General features: G+C 41.3%; 1 protein-coding gene across 1 annotated transcript in view; it reads left to right on the top strand.

Annotated features, from left to right (window-relative positions):
• Positions 1-7,040: 7,040 nt before the first annotated feature.
• The window catches only part of NECAB1 (N-terminal EF-hand calcium binding protein 1), a 176,524-nt gene continuing 167,562 nt past the window's right edge, over positions 7,041-16,002 (top strand). The window contains exon 1 of the mRNA XM_032760018.2: positions 7,041-7,277. Within this exon, the coding sequence (XP_032615909.2) occupies positions 7,179-7,277 (99 nt within the window). The 5' untranslated portion in view covers positions 7,041-7,178. The remainder of the gene's footprint in view (positions 7,278-16,002) is intronic.

A 16,002-nucleotide genomic window follows, 5' to 3' on the forward strand; every position in this document is an offset into this window, starting at 1 on the left:
CTTTCACCAGATTTTGAGGCCTCTCTGCTTTGTCTCTGTATCTTTTTAATCATCAATTCATGTAATTGGATGTTATGACAAGGAAGCAGCTAACATCATTCAATTTCTTACTCTGATGCCTATGTTCAGTATAAGATTTATTTGGCCTTTCCTTCCTTTGTTCATTCATTCCACATTTGAGTGCCTACCATGTGTGTAGCAACATACCAGGTACAAGATACAGATGAAAAATTGAGTTCCTACTCTGAAGCATCTCAGAGTTCAGACAGGCAGGCAGAGAAGATACTAAAAAATCATTTTTAAAAATATGATAAAGGACATGAAAGGGGTACGCAGAGAGTGCTATGGAAACGAGGAGGAGAAACCAATCCAGCCAGGGGGATTGGTGGGATTGGAGCAGGGAGGAGGCTCTTCTGCAGAGGAAAAGATGTCTGAGCTGATTCTTAAAAAGCCAACTAAGTGATGGGCCACATGATTAAGAAAGACACGTATTCTAGGCAGATAACGCCAAGGGCAACGGCCCAGGAGCATGGGAGAGCAGTGCACATCCAGGGATCTACAAGTAATGATAAATAGACACATTTTTTCTGTCATTATTTTTGTGCAGGGTTCTATGCTAAGTGTCTTGCATACATTATTTAACTGAATTCTCATCTAAACCCTGCGCAACAGGTACCATTCTTTTTTTTTTTTTTTTTTTGAGACGGGGTCTTGCTCTGTCGCCCAGGCTGGAGTGCAGTGGCGCAGTCTCGGCTCACTGCAAGCTCCGCCTCCCGGGTTCACGCCATTCTCCTGCCTCAGCCTCTCCGAGTAGCTGGGACTACAGGCGCCCGCCACTACGCCCGGCTAATTTTTTTGTATTTTTAGTAGAGACGGGGTTTCACCGTGGTCTCGATCTCCTGACCTCGTGATCCGCCCGCCTCGGCCTCCCAAAGTGCTGGGATTACAAGCGTGAGCCACCGCGCCCGGGCGGTACCATTCTTATTTCTATTTGAGAGTTGAGAAAAACAGAGGTTAAATAACATACCTTAGTGTTATCCAAAGATAATAAGAAGTTAGGCTGGGTTTTGAGCACCAGTCTTTTGAATATCATAATTTGCCTGCTCAACCACTCCATGCCACTCCAGTAATTCTGTGTGGCTAGAATGTTGAGGCTGGGAAGGAGGCAGGGAGAGAAAGGCAAGAGATGACACAGAAAAGGTGGTTTTAATTTAAAGGTTTCAGTGAGTCTCTGAAGGATTTTAAGCAGGTGTGTGCTATGCTTAGATGTGCATTTTAGAAGCCTCACTGTGGAAAGGATAAAGTACAGATGAGAAGAGAGCCAGATTGGAGACAGAGAAATCAGACAGGCAGCTGGGCACTGCTCCTGGTGAGAGATGACAGGTTTTTGGTTGCATATAGTGGCGATAGAGATGGAGAGGAGAGGAGTGATTCCAAAGATAACCCTTGCAACTGGTTAGAGAGAGGTGAGGATGGGATAGAGGTAGGGTGAAGGACAGTGAGGGAAGGAGTCCAAGATTATTTTGGGGTTTCTTTTTTGGATAAATTGGTGAAGGTTGATGTTATTCAACAAGTGATGGAGCATAAAATAATTAGGGAAAAATGATGAATTCCTTTTTAGACATGCTCAATTCAAAATGCCTAAGAAACGTTCATAAGAAGACGTGTACCAGTCAGACTGAAACATGAATCTACATAGTCATCAGCCTACACATGAAAAATCATGGGCTTGGGTAATATCAGTGTATGGAGGAAAGAAAGAGAGCAAGAATGGGAAGGGAGCAGATGAAGCAAGGGTACAATTTAGAAAATGTAACATCTAGAAGGCTAGAAGAATTAGGAGACTCCATGAAGATTAAGGAGAGTAGGAGGAACATGATCAGAAAGAAAAAGCAAGAGTTTCAAGAAGGAGGGGAAAATCTGGAGCATCAAGGACAATAGACAGCAATGTCTTGGTCATAGTGACCACCACTGCTTACCAGACCCCCATGTTCCAGACACCATACCCTACGGGGTACTTATGTGAAGTCTCTCTGTTCTTAACAACATGGTTGCAAAGCAGTGGTGCTGGTAGGGAAAACAGTGACTAACTGTTGAATACCTTCTCTGTGCCTACTGTTTACTAAGCTCTTTGCACACAATACCTCATTCTTGTTTTTACAGATGAGAAATTTTGCCTGTGATAAACATAAAGATAGGGAACACTAATTGTAACAACACATAGGGTTAAGGGAGGATACTAGGCACTGAGGATTTCTTTTCTTTCTTTTTCTTTTTTTTTTTTTTCAAGATGGAAGAGCTCTAAGTTGAGTAAGCCAGTGGCACACAGTGGCATAACAGAAAAATGTATCCTCAGGGTAAAATAGTTCATAGGAAGATCACCATTATTAGTTAATAATTTTGGCCCGTGGCACTTACTACTCCTGAGTCCTAATTTGGCCCTCTTCAGTTAGATAAATGGTCACACAGAATAGGCACTTATGGGGAGAAGTCTCTTTCTCTGTCCTGCCTCAGCCTTCACTGAAAACATCTGGTGTTACTCTTGTCTCACTGCATTAAAATTATCTATTAAAATAGTGTTTCCTTAAGTTGTGTATGTTCTGCAAAGGCAAGGCCAGTCCTTTGCATCATTTCCCCAGCTTGCCTGTCAGTTGCCTGGATTGAAGCAAGCAATCAATAAATGTCTGAAGAGAAATAAATGTTTTAAACAGCTATTTCCAATGACTTAACTATGGCCTTCTTTAACACTAGAAATTTAGATTGAATTTATCTGTCAGAATCCAAACATAAAAAACTAACTTTGACTAAGGTAAAACAGAAAAGAAATTTTTGGGAGATACTAGGTCTCTCAGAAAGTCGGCAGAAAGCCTCGAGATCAAGATTGGAGGACAGGGCTGCTGAAATCACAGAGTGCCATTATCCATTTGATTAATTCATCTTCAGGGCTCCCCTGGCACTGTGGCCACACTCAACACTACACTGTGAGTGTCTACTGCCATTAATAAACTTCCCTGCACATCCCTTGATTCAGATTTAAACACAGAAGCAAAGTGTCCTATCAGCTGAGCCTAGCTCTCAGCCTGTGCTCCAGCTACCAGAGAAGAGGGAGAGGGTCTTCTTCCTTTCCTTCAGAAGGGGTGAGTTCTGCCCCCAATCAGGAACCACACCATGGGGATAGGCACTTAAAGTGGAAGAGGATTTGGATCCTAAACTGCCAAGGCAACAAAAATGTCCACTAACCTGACTGAAAGGATTCTGAGTCATTACTCAAAAGGGAAGGATAACCTTCCCTAGAATTTAAGATATAAATAAAATAGATTCCCAGCTGTCTGAAATGGTTTAGATAATAGTTCTTCTACGAGGCAGAGATGGATTGAAATACAATATATTCCCACACAGCTATCATCTCCTGAAATGCTAGAAATATCTTCGTGTCAAAGTCTTATCATAGGAAGCCTGAGAGCTGGAATCTGGAATTACATTTCTATTTTTTTTAGGCCCTTGCTACAAAGAAGTTGCATTGCCTCCCTCAAGTCGGTTGTCTGCTGTTTGTGACTGATACTATGCACAGCAGTGCAGCATGTATGTTTCACAAAAATGTGTGAAAACTGCTTTCAAAAATTCATGCCGTCTAGATAAAAAGAAAACTATAAAAATATGTTTGGTTGCCACTTCGTAGAGCCTATTGAATTTGTCTGTGAATGTGACTCTAATTGCCATTGTTTCTACTAGAGCCTCTGTGAACATTACATTTCCATAAAAAGAGAAGTCAGTTAAAGCAGAATGTATTCCTGTGTTCACACAGGAATCATACTAATAAATAATGATCAGTTCATTGCTTAATAATTTATGTTTCTTCTTGATAGACCATTAGAGGAAATAAGCAAAGCCACAGGTACAGAAAATGTCATTCATTGTCAGTAAAGGGAAAAGGAATGTTTTTACTGAAGTGTTACAAACAGCTTCCTGCATTTGAATGGTGACTGCTGATTATTCTCCTGTTCTTCATTTATAATCAGAGAAAGTCTCCTTTATTAACTATTCTTGTTACCATGGGATTGGCATAAAAATATTACCACTTGTGTGGTTGAATTTGAGGGCTGAGGGACCCGCACAACTTGGGTTAGGGGGTCAGACTTAAACTGCACTTGTTGCAGAAAAATCTATTCAATTCTTCATCCAATGGCAGGAATAAACAACATGTTATTTTGATAAATTCAGTAACTTGATGTTAATGGTTGACAGCCCCTCTCCTTCTCGTGGTTTTTCTCCTTCAGTGATTTGAATGACCTGTGTCCATCTGTTGGGTTGACCAGTATGTTTTTTTAAAATGATTTTGTATTTATTTTGATGAACAGTTGTCAAAGAGAAGGGTCTATTCTCACAGTTCAGGTAAGGAGATTTGCAGTTAATGAGGAAAATACACATAAAGATGCCAGATGAATATTCCTAAAGCACAGCTCCAATCAATATCTCACCCCTGATTAAGTTTAATGTCTCTAACTCTTTACCTAATTAAGTCCAGAGTTCTATCCCCAGGCTTCACAGATTTTCATCCTATAGCCTCCACCTATTTTCTGAGATTTTATTCTACTTTTTTCCTGTACTGTATGTACAGCACAGTTAAGTTTGGTGATTCGTAATCCTTGCTGCACAACAGAATCACATGGAAATCTTCAAACAAACAAACATTAATCCACTGGGTCCACCATATACTAATTGAAAGTGAATTTGAGGATGAAGCACAGGCATCAGTTTGGTTTGTGTGTGTGTGTGTGTGTTTGTGCAGGGAGGGTTAGCTCCTTATTTTGGTTATCTATTGTTACAAATCCAACCACCTCAACACTTATTGGTATGAAACAGTATACATTTTATTATGCTCCCAATTCTGTGGGCCAACTGTTCTGACATGGCACCGCACTGGTAGTGTGGCTTTACTCCATGATGCCTGGGGTTTTGGCTGGGACAACTCACACGGCTAGGGATGTCTGCAAGAGCTGGAAGCTGGAGTCATTTGCAGGTTTCCTCATTGACATTTCTGCTGCTGAGGCTGGAATAATGCAAAGGCTCTGCTTAGCTAGACCTGTAAGGCAGGTGTCTACATATGCCTTTCCATATAGCTTGGGCTTCCTCAAAGCATGGTGGCTTAAGGTGGAAAAACTTCCTATATGGCAGTTCAAGAATCCAGGAGCAAATCCACTGTAAAAAGTGGAATTGCAAAGGCTTTTACGCACCTACCCTCAGAAAGCACATAGCATCACTTCTGTTCCATTTCATTCATTGTAGCAGTCACAATCCTTCAGATTTAAGGGGAGGGGACCCACTTCTCTATAGGAAGAATGTCAATGAATTTGTGGGCACATTTTAAAGTTACCACACACCCCGGGTGATTCCAATGTACAGGCAGAGTTGAGAACAATTGGATTCATTTTTTTTTTTTTTTGTAAGCACCCATCTGCAAAGGAGCAGTGGGACTTGGGTGAAGTGAACAAGACACCTAGGGTGCAAAATTTAAGAAAATCATTCTCAGGATCATGCAAGCACAGGATAGAGATTGAGGGCAAGTGCCTTCTTACATTCTGTGCTCAAGTGGCCCCACTTGCCACATCCTAGTCCTGACCCTACTACAGAGCAACTGTGTATGAATCATTAGGGTGAGGCGGACTTGGATTTCTGGACTAGACAGTAGTTTAGTATTGGGATTTGGAAAGCCCATGTAGGATCTGGGATTCTCTATGTTTACAGGAATCCCCAGTGGACTACTTCCAGCTTCCATGTGCTTTCCTGGTGCCATGGTTTGCTTAGGCTGTTCCTTCTCCCTGGAAGTGTTTTCCTTCTATTTCTATCAAGTATGGAGTATCCACTGATTTTTAAGGTCCATTTCATATACCACTTCTTTCATCAAGCTTTTATTGGTACCCACAGCCAGAGTGTAACCTGTCTCTCCTGAGAAACCCCTAGCACGTTTTATATGCCTTTAAGACACTCACATGTTGATCAGCATTTTGGTTGTGTATGGGCCTGTCTTATAGTAAGAATATGTTTACTTTTCTCCGAAAGCCACAAAATGGAGATCTGGATCCTCTTCACCCGTTCTCACTGGTAGAGGCAGAGTCTTGTTTAGACAAGGTTCCTTCTTTTTTGCCTTATCTTGCTCCCAGATAGCTCAGGTTTGTAACCAACACATACACATTTTAGATGCCCAATAAACTGGATCTCTCTCCTGATGAAAGGTGTGGTCAATTTCCTATTTTTACAGCCTTCGCAGAAGCCATCAAATATTGAATAATTACCCTGGTTTAAATGCTTAAACACAGATAAGGACTTCGTCTTTATTGTGACTTTGGAAAACTTCATGTCTGAACATTACCTAACAATCCTTGCCTCACAGCAAACGTTTCGAAGCCTACTCTAGGCAGAGTTCATAGCACCGCCTTTGTCAGCAGCACTGCCACAGGTAAGCCTCAGAACCCTCTGGGGTGAGACCAGCGTAACCATTTTACTGATGAGGAAAAGTGAGGCTTACAGGTTAAGTCCCTAGAGCGCAAGATAACACCGAATGGCTTAATCCCTACACCAAACCAGCTGCTCCTCGCTTGCTGTTATCCATGAACCCTGCCCCTGCCTTTGGGGAGGGTCGGGCAGACAGGCCACTGGGACCAAAAGCAAAGCAGGTAGAACCTCTCTGACTTCCTCCCTACTTATGGCATCCACTCAGGTGAGGCTGGGGGCGTCCTTACTTTGCGCTTTGGCTGCTCAGGACAAACGCCCTGCCATTCGTCCCTTCTCTCTGTCCGGACGCCCTCCTCCATCCCTGCATTTGGGGCCGTCGTGGGGCTGGCAGGGGTCCCAGGCTATCTCCAGCCTTGGCCGATGGCCGTGCTGGAGGCAGAGCCCGCTCCCCTCCGCGCGTTGCTAAGTGCGGGGATGACATGGATCCAGACGCCGTCAACCGCGGGAAGGGGGAGGCGAGAGTTGGAGCGCGTGGGAGCGCAGAGGCCGGAGGAGGGAGGAGGGACACCGAGCGCGGAGAGCGCGGAGGGAGGCGCGCGCGGGAGCGAACATCCTCCCGGATCCAGAGCCGGGCGGCGGCGAAGCAGCAGCTGCGGCCGCGCCCTTGCCAGAGCCCGTGCGTCCGCCTAGCCCCGCTCCGCCTGAGGCCGTCAGGGCTCCCGAGGATGGAGGATTCCCAGGAGACATCGCCGTCCTCCAACAACTCCTCGGAGGAGCTCAGCTCTGCTCTGCACCTGTCCAAGGGCATGTCGATCTTCCTCGACGTAAGTACAGATGGTGGAAGCTGGGCGGTTGCTTCCCAGCATCGTTCTTTTCCCGGAAAGGAAGGGGTTCGGCTCAGGTGCTGAACAGCCAATGCTTTGTCCCCAGAACACAGGCGAGAACTACCTCCTTTCCCTCTAGAGAACCACCGATGCAAATGCAGGAGGAACGACTGTCCCTTAACTTGCAGCTAGGGCTGTCCCAGACCTGCAGCTGTGGCTTAACACCCTTAAGAAAATTACAAAAGTTGGATTTTCCAACAGGCTGGGTTTCGTAGAAACACTATTGTAAATACAACAGGCAACATTTGAGTGCATAGGGCATTTCAAAGAGACACAAAGTGTGGGGGTGAGGTGGGGACAGTGTCCCAACTCATCTCTCTAATGCGCCCTATTCGCAGCCTTCACCCTCGTGGATGCTCTCAACCCAGCGAGGGAAGCAGCAGCGATTGAGATGCCCTCGTCATCCTCCCCCAGACCCCCTCGGAAAACAATTACTTTGAGCATATTTGTTTTTCTTTTTACAGCGGTGGGAAAGATCATTTTCATAATGGTTCTTTTTGTCACTGCCACCTCTTCTATTTTCCCTTTCTCTTCCCTGATATTCTCCTTCTCTGTACCCCTCCAAGTTCTAATTACTATTGTCGCCTCCATCAATTCTAGCTTTTAACTGTTTTCCCTTTGGTCCTATTTCTCACTTCAGTATCGACTGCCTGCCTTCATTACTCTGATCTTATCACATCCTTTCTTTTCCTTCTGTGCGGTTTCTTTTTCCCGTATGGTGTGGTTTCTATCTTTACAGCACTTTTATTTCTTATTTACTTCTCAATTTTGTTTTCCTCTCCTGCCTGCTGTTTCTGTTCTCTGTATTTTTCCCTCTGTTGCCTATCTCTTCTCTCTGCTTTGGGGTTTCTCTCAGCTGCTTGCCAGGCTCCGGGTCTCCCAGCCCCTCAGTTGTCACATTCATGCTGTTGCCGGAGGTCGTGTCTATCTCAGTGGGGACAATTCTGGCTGCTTCTTGTTTAGGAATGATAGAAAATGTCAAAGGACATGGAGGAGTGCTATGTCCTCTGTCCTCTACCCTTCTCTGAGTTATCTTTTCTTATTAAAATAAAAATGAGTGGGAGATGGGCCAGAAGCCAGATACATTTGTTTGTGGAGAGATGAAAATATGAGGAAATCAAATTATTAGTATCATAATGGTGAGGCAGAGATAAAGAGGATAGGAGGATGTGAGGTACTCTCCCAAGTTTATTTTGAATGGATTGGCTAGAATTGTTTTTAATTCTAGGGAAAGAAACTCCTATCAATAATTCAAACTGTTGCAAGGCAAATGATAGAAGCAAGGTTCAACTGTGTGTACTGGCGGCCTTCCCCCTTTATCACCTGGTGGCTCCAATTAGAGATCCAGGCATTCTGGGCTGGTCATCTCCTTCCCACCAAATCTCAGGTGTGGTCATTCCTATTCAGCTACCCAATCAGGTGGTTAAGTACCTTATCCTTCATGAGCATTTATCTCTGCGTGGCTTGGGTCAATCAGATGGTGTTATTGGTGCTCATGGCTTAACAGGCTTATCTTATTCAAGTTTTGCTGTTCAGGGCCATAAAGCACTTGAGGTAAGCTGGGAGAAGAGAAGGGCACCACAACATGCCTGAAAAGTCAGGGCCCCTGGAAATCATGTCAGTTATGAGGCTGACAATTAAGGGGCCATGGAGTTGATTCAAAGGGGACAAGTGGGGCCTCCATTCATTCTGACCTGATCTTCACTCTGTCCCCCATTGAGATCAAGTGCTTCCCTGTGCTTTTTAAAAAGCAGTTAACAAACCCCAGTGATAGTGTGGAGATGAATGGATTAAAACTATACAAATGGAAAACCATCCTCCTGACTCATACACCAGCCATTGCTTAAGTGTTCAACTGCAATGTTTTCGAAGAGAAAATTAAAATTTCATTTTTTATTATGTATGCATGATTGTTTCCAAGTCTGTAAACAAATAGCATCAGGTCCCTGTACTAAAGGAACTTGTAGTCTATGAATAGGGTGCTCTTGCCTTTTATATTTCAGAGATTTAAAAATAGAAATAGGAAACTGATTCCCTATGAGAGGTGTTGACATGCTTGTTTGTCAGTAAAATGCTAGAGTCTACAAAAAAAAACCTGCCATTGGATTTTGTCTCAAATGGAAGAGATTTTGTTTACACTTTTCTTTGAGTTATTTTGTGAAAAATCTAACACTGGTGAAATATGTGATGTGAAAAATGATTTGTTACTTAGGGATTTGTGAATTATTCATTTCTGGATCATACTGCTTTTAGCAAAATAAAATGTGAAATATACATGCATCACTTTATTTATTAGATTTAAAATATTCTAATGGCACTAGCAAGAAAGGTTACTTTTAAAATTCTCTTCATATTATAATAAATAGGTGATAGATATTACCTGTTCCAAACTGGAACAGGTAATTATCTGTGTGTCTTCTGTATCACACAGACAATTTCCAAATTTGAGGAAAACTTTGATTTGCAGTGCTTTTTATTGCAATGTCACTGGAATAATCAATCATTTAAGAAATGATGTAAACTGCTACTGAGAATACTATTAATGACATGATACATGACCAGCTGGTTAGAAACTAGAGACAGATTTTAACAAGAAAATCAGAGATAGATTTGCCACAACTGTTGACTTTTCCTTCCGCTTTCTCTCCAAATCAGCAATAGTAATTACTATGATACTTCCTTAGGCTGTTGTGAGTATGAAATAAGAGTTCATAGTTTAGAAAATGGAAACAAAGCAAAAAGTGTTGCATAAATTTGAAGTATTATGGTTATTTCAGTGCTCCACACTGAGTGCATTAAATAACAGTAACAGCAGCTAAATCCACAAACTGATGCAGGGACTATTTCTTCATAAATCTAATTTATAGAATTGTCTTGCTAGAATATGACAGAATTAAGTATCGGTTCATCATAAATACTCTTGAATACTGACGAGAGGCTTAGAAAACCTAGCACTGGTGCCAAGGTATGCCAGTGCATTGAGGCCGGAGCAAGCATTTGCATATGGCATGCCTGCCAGCCACAGGAGAGGGACTCAATTGGGTCCTGGCAACACAGAGGACCACGGGGATTATTATTGCTTTTCCTTTTACACCAATGGACTATCATTTCCCCGGTTGCTGCAATCCAGTTAACAGAAGAGGAGCTGTAGTTTGGAATACTAGTCCATGTAGCATGTGTCTCCTCTTTTGAGTCATTGCATTAATCAACTCCGCTACTGTGAAAAGGGAGAAAAACAAACCTTCAACTCATCCCCAAAAGCAAGAGAAATTCCCAAATGAAATTAGTTGCAACTTCATCCACCCAATGCCACTTTCCTTTCCCATCAGTTTTCTTTTGATTTTTAACTGGAAGGGAAGTGACTGTTCCCCACTTCACTGCTAAAGTGGGAATGAGGCTGGAAGGTTGTGAAGGGGATGAATGACTTTACTGCTTGTCTTCCCTTCCTTCTTTCGTCTAAGCATGCACACTCATGTACACTCTGAATGCAAGATACAGAGCATAGATGGTCAGGAACTTGGTGAAAACAAGAAATAGTTTCTTTTCACAAGGACACTTAATTCTGAAGCCCCGTATATGCTCATTTGTATGACGTGTGAGATGCACAGAGGAATGTCGAAGCCGAACGAGTCTTCCAGATGCAATGGTTCTGTGACTGAACTCTGTTATAGCCACACACCTCCCATCTCACCTCATTACACACACACACACACACACACACACTTGCTCATTTGCGTGAGATTGTCCAGTTCGGAGGATGGCAGCTAACCCCATCACTGTCTACCCTCATTGGCAAGGCAAATGTCACTCTTGTAGTTATAGGAAGCAGCAGAAATTGGGGAAAAAAATTTAATGCATGCTGGGCTTAATACCTAGGTGATGGATTGATAGGTGCAGCAAACCACCATAGCACACGTTTACCTATGTAACAACCCTACACATCCTGCACATGTACCCCGGAACTTAAAAAAATAAAAAAAAATTATTAAAAAAACACTTAGTCTTACTGTTATCATACATTAAAAATTGTTTTCCCACACTGGGCCTACCCTAGGCAAAATTGAGAAGATGAAAATATGTGCGCTGATTCCTTTTCTCCATCCATCTTTCAGTACCTGCTTCCCCTTATCCAGTTTCAGGGCAACCAGTGGCCTGGTAGTAAAACTACCTGCTGGAAGTCTGGGCCCACCCACCCTGGTAATGGGAGAGACTCCCATCTGACCCCAGGCAGTCTAATGATTGAGACACCTGGGGGACACCAGGCATTCTAATTGGAGAGACTCCCGCCGACCCTGCGTGGTGGGACTCCATGTTCTGTATTAGTCCTGAGTCCCTGCCTTATATTCTAGTTTCTCAGGAATCTACCAAGGGACTATTTCACCTCATTATCAAATCTTAACCTGATTCATGGTAGGAAGCACTTAGAAATACTAGTTCAGTAAATGATGATTGTGTCCATCTTTTAATGTTTCAAAGACAACATTTACATTTTAACACCTGCCTTCAATAACTTAAAGTGATGAACAAGGAATTTTACTTGAGGCCATCAAATAATATTTTTGAAATAAAGGAATCTATTTGATAATCTTTGAATTGTAGCAGAAACACAGTATTACCTGTCTTCAAATTTTAAGCCTGACCATAATATTTAAATTTATTTACCATCCGTCCAGTGGTAGCAACCTTAAGATCGGCTGACACAGATTATTCTGGTACCATAACATAATGAACTTGATTTTCATCCGCAGTACATTTTCTATTAGTCTGTGGGATCAGAGGCAAAATTTGCAGCAGAGACAGTTCTGTTCATATTTAATTACAAGAACTGTCTTAATAACAAAAGCTGCTGTTTTTATTTCATCTTTCAGAGGCTAAATGCTACTTGAGATTGTTCTTTATAAAATGAACAGAACAGAAGTCCTGGGTCCAACTCTGTGGTGTGTGATTATTCTATTCTAGTTACTTCAAAATCCGAGGACAAAATACAGCTTGAAATAGAATCTTAGAATGAATCAAAAGTAAGAAACAGGATGTGTTTCATGTCTCCCTGACTCTCAGCTGGGGCTCTATGGTTGCAGAGGACAGGAAGAAGCTGGTTGTGATAAGGGAATGAATCCTCAAAATCCCCTCTAGCAATTAACTCTATGGAGGAAAAATAATCTGGGTCTCATTTTGCTTTAAGCATAGCTCTTACTATTGAAAGCAGTCCTCCTGCAGTAATTACATTAATTTAGTAAAAAAGGAGGACCGTCTTCTTCTGCCTGCAAGTCTAGGTGATACCTACCTGTTGCTGGAAAAGTTTCATGGGTGAGATCTTTAATAGTAATACTAGTATCTTAAAACACATTGTGGCAATGATTAGATTTATCTATACCTCATTTCCGTGAAGTCGGCAGAATGAAAGGAGGATAATGTTTTTATAGTAGAAAGCAGTAAAACAGACAACTTGGGAATAAAAACGATTGCTCATGTTTCAAGCTGGCCAGCAAGAAGTGACGATCTAAATATAAGAATAGCTCTGGTTATTTAACTATAGCTACAAGTTACTTAGGGAAAAAAAATCATCCTTAAGGGCCCCTTCCAAGCAATTGAAATTTGTCTTTGCAATGTGCTAGTGGGGCATCCTCTTTGGTACTGTATATAACAGAGCTCTGTAGTATGTTATCCAGATTATTTTCTATTAGCATACCTATCAGGGCTAACTTCATTGCAGCTAGCAGGAAAAATAATGCAAACTGTTCTAAGATTGTTTTAAAAAATAATGTATTGGCTCCTGTAATGAAAAAGCAGAGATCATCTCATCAAGATTACTCAATCAGAGACTCAAGGAGTGCTATCTGGACCCAGTTTCTCCAACTCTCTGAACACTACTTTCCTGGATGTTGGTTCTTTCCAGGTTATATATTGTATTAGTTTCCTAGGGCTGCTCTAACAAACTACCACAATAGAATGTACTCTCCATGGTTCTGGAGGTGAGAAGGGCGAAATCAAGCTGCCAGCAGGGTGATGCTCCCTGGGAAGGCTCCAGAGGGGGAACTGTATCATGCTTCCTCTCTTGCTTCTGATGGCACCTGTCGGTACTTTGGCATCCTTGGCTTTCAGCTGCACCACGCCAATACCTGCTTCTTTGATCATATGGTCTCTGTCCTCTATCTCTGCATCTCTGAATTTCTCTCCTTGTAAGATCCCCAGTCATTGGACTTAGGGACCACCCAATCCAGTTATATTTTATATTAATGGGATTACATCAGCAAACCCTATTTCTTTTCTTTTTATAACTTAAAGTTTTATTTTAGATTCAGGAGGAATATGTGCAGATTTGTTACATGGGTATATTGCATGATGGTGAGATTTGGGGTACAAATGATTCCATCACCCATGTAGTGAGCATAATACTCAACAGTTAGTTTCTCAACTCTTCTCCCCAACCTCCCTCTTCCCTCTATTAGTCCCCAGTATATGTTGCTGCCATCTTTATGTTCATGTGTACCCAATGTTTAGCTCCCACTTATAAGTGAGAATATATGCAGTATTTGGTTTTCTGCTTCTGCATTAATTCACTCAGGATAATGGCCTCCAGTTGCATCCATGTTGCTGCAAAGGACATGATCTTGTTTTTTTTTTATGGCTGTGTAGCATTCCATGACGTATATGTACCACATTTTCTTTATCCAATTGACCACTGATGGGCACTTAAGTTGATTTAGCGTTTTTGCTATTGTGAATAATGCTGCAATGGACACATGAGTGCCATGTGTCTTTTTGGTACAATGATTTATTTACTTTTGGATATATACTCAGTAACGGGATTGCAGAGTCAAATGGTAGTTCTGTTTTAAGTTCTCTGAGAAATCTCCAAACTGCTTTCCACAGACTAAACTAATTTACATCCGCACCAACTGTGTATAGGCATTCCCTTTTCTCAGCAGCAGCTCCAGCATTTGGTTGTGTTTTTTTGACTTTCTGATAATAGCCATTCTGACTGGTGTGAGATGATAGCATATTGTGGTTTTGATTTGCATTTCTCTGATGATTAGTGATGTTGAGCATGTTTTCATATGTTTATTGGCCACTAGTATGTCTTCTTTTGAGAAGTGTCTGTTCATGTCTTTTGCCCACTTCTTAATGGGGTTCTTTTTTGTTTTTTGAAATACGATTTTTACAAATTCTGTGTATTAGTACTATGTTGAATGCATAGTTGGTGAATATTTTCTCCCATTCTTTAGATTCTCTGTTTACTCTGTTGATAGTTTATTTTCCTGTGCTCTAGCTCTTTAGTTTAATTAGGTCCCACTTGCCAATTTTTGTTTTTGTTGCAATCGCTTTTGAGAACTTAGTTATAACTTTTTTCTCAAGGCCAATTTTTTCTCAATGTCAAGAATGATATTTTCTAGGTTTTCTTATAGGATTTTAATAGTGTGAGGTCTTATATCTAAATTTTTAATCCATCTGGAGTTAATTTTTGTCTATAGTATTAGATAGTGCTCCAGTTTCATTCTTCTGCATGTCACCTACTAGCTATCCCAGTACCATTTATTGAATAGGGAATCCTTTCCCCATTATTTATTTTTGTTGATTTTGTTGAAGATCAGATGGCTGTAGGTGTACAGCTTTATTGCTGGGTTCTCTATTCTGTTTCATTTTTGTATCTTTTTTTTGTACCAGTACCATGCTGTTTTGTCTACTGTAGCCTTATTGTATAGTTTGAAGTCAGGTAATGTGATGCTTCCAGCTTTGTTCTTTTTGTTTAGAATTGCTTTGGCTATTCAGGCTCCATTTTGGTTCCATATGAATTTTAGAACAGTTTTTTCTAATTCTGTAAAAAATGACATTGGTAGTTTGATAGGAATAGTACTGAATGTATACAATGCTTTGGGTAGTATGGCCATTTTAACAATATTGATTCTTCCAATTCATGAGCATGGAATGTTTTTCCATTTGTTTCTGTCATCTATGATTTCTTTCAGCAGTGTTTTGTAGTTCTCCTTGTGGAAGTCTTTCACTTGTTTGGTTAAATGTATTCCTAGGTATTTTATTTTTTGTGTAGCTATTGTAAATGGGATTGCATTCTTGATTTGGCTCTCAGCTTGAATGCTATTGCTGCATAGAAATGCTACTGAGTTTTGAACCTTTATTTTGTATCCTGAAACTTTATCGAAGTCGTTTATCAGTCCCAGGAGGCTTTTGGTGTAGTCTTCAAGTTTTCTAGGTATAAGATTATATCATCAGTGAAGAGAGATCATTTGGCTTCTTATTTTGCTATTTGGATGCCTTTTATTTCTTTCTCTTGCCTGATTGCTCTGGCGAGGACTTCCAGTATTATGTTGAATAGGAGTGGTGAGAGTGGGCGTCCTTGTCTTGTTCCAGTTCCAGTTCTACTTCTAGCATTCAAGGAGATGCTTCCAGCTTTTGCCTGTTTAATATGATGTTGGCTGTGGGTTTGGCATAGATGGCTCTTGTTATTTTGAGGTATGTTCCTTCAATGCCTAGTTTGTTCAGAGTTTTTATCATGAAGGAAGGTTGGATTTTACCAAGGGCTTTTCCTCCCAAACCTCTATTTCCAGATAAAGTTACATTCATGGATACTGAGCATTAGGATTTCAACATTTGGTTTTGGAGGACACAATTGAACCTACAATATATCCAATAACAAAATGAATGACAG

The sequence above is a fragment of the Hylobates moloch genome, unplaced genomic scaffold (genome assembly GCF_009828535.3).
Source record: "Hylobates moloch isolate HMO894 unplaced genomic scaffold, HMol_V3 SCAFFOLD_9, whole genome shotgun sequence".
NCBI classification, from domain to species: Eukaryota; Metazoa; Chordata; class Mammalia; order Primates; family Hylobatidae; genus Hylobates; species Hylobates moloch.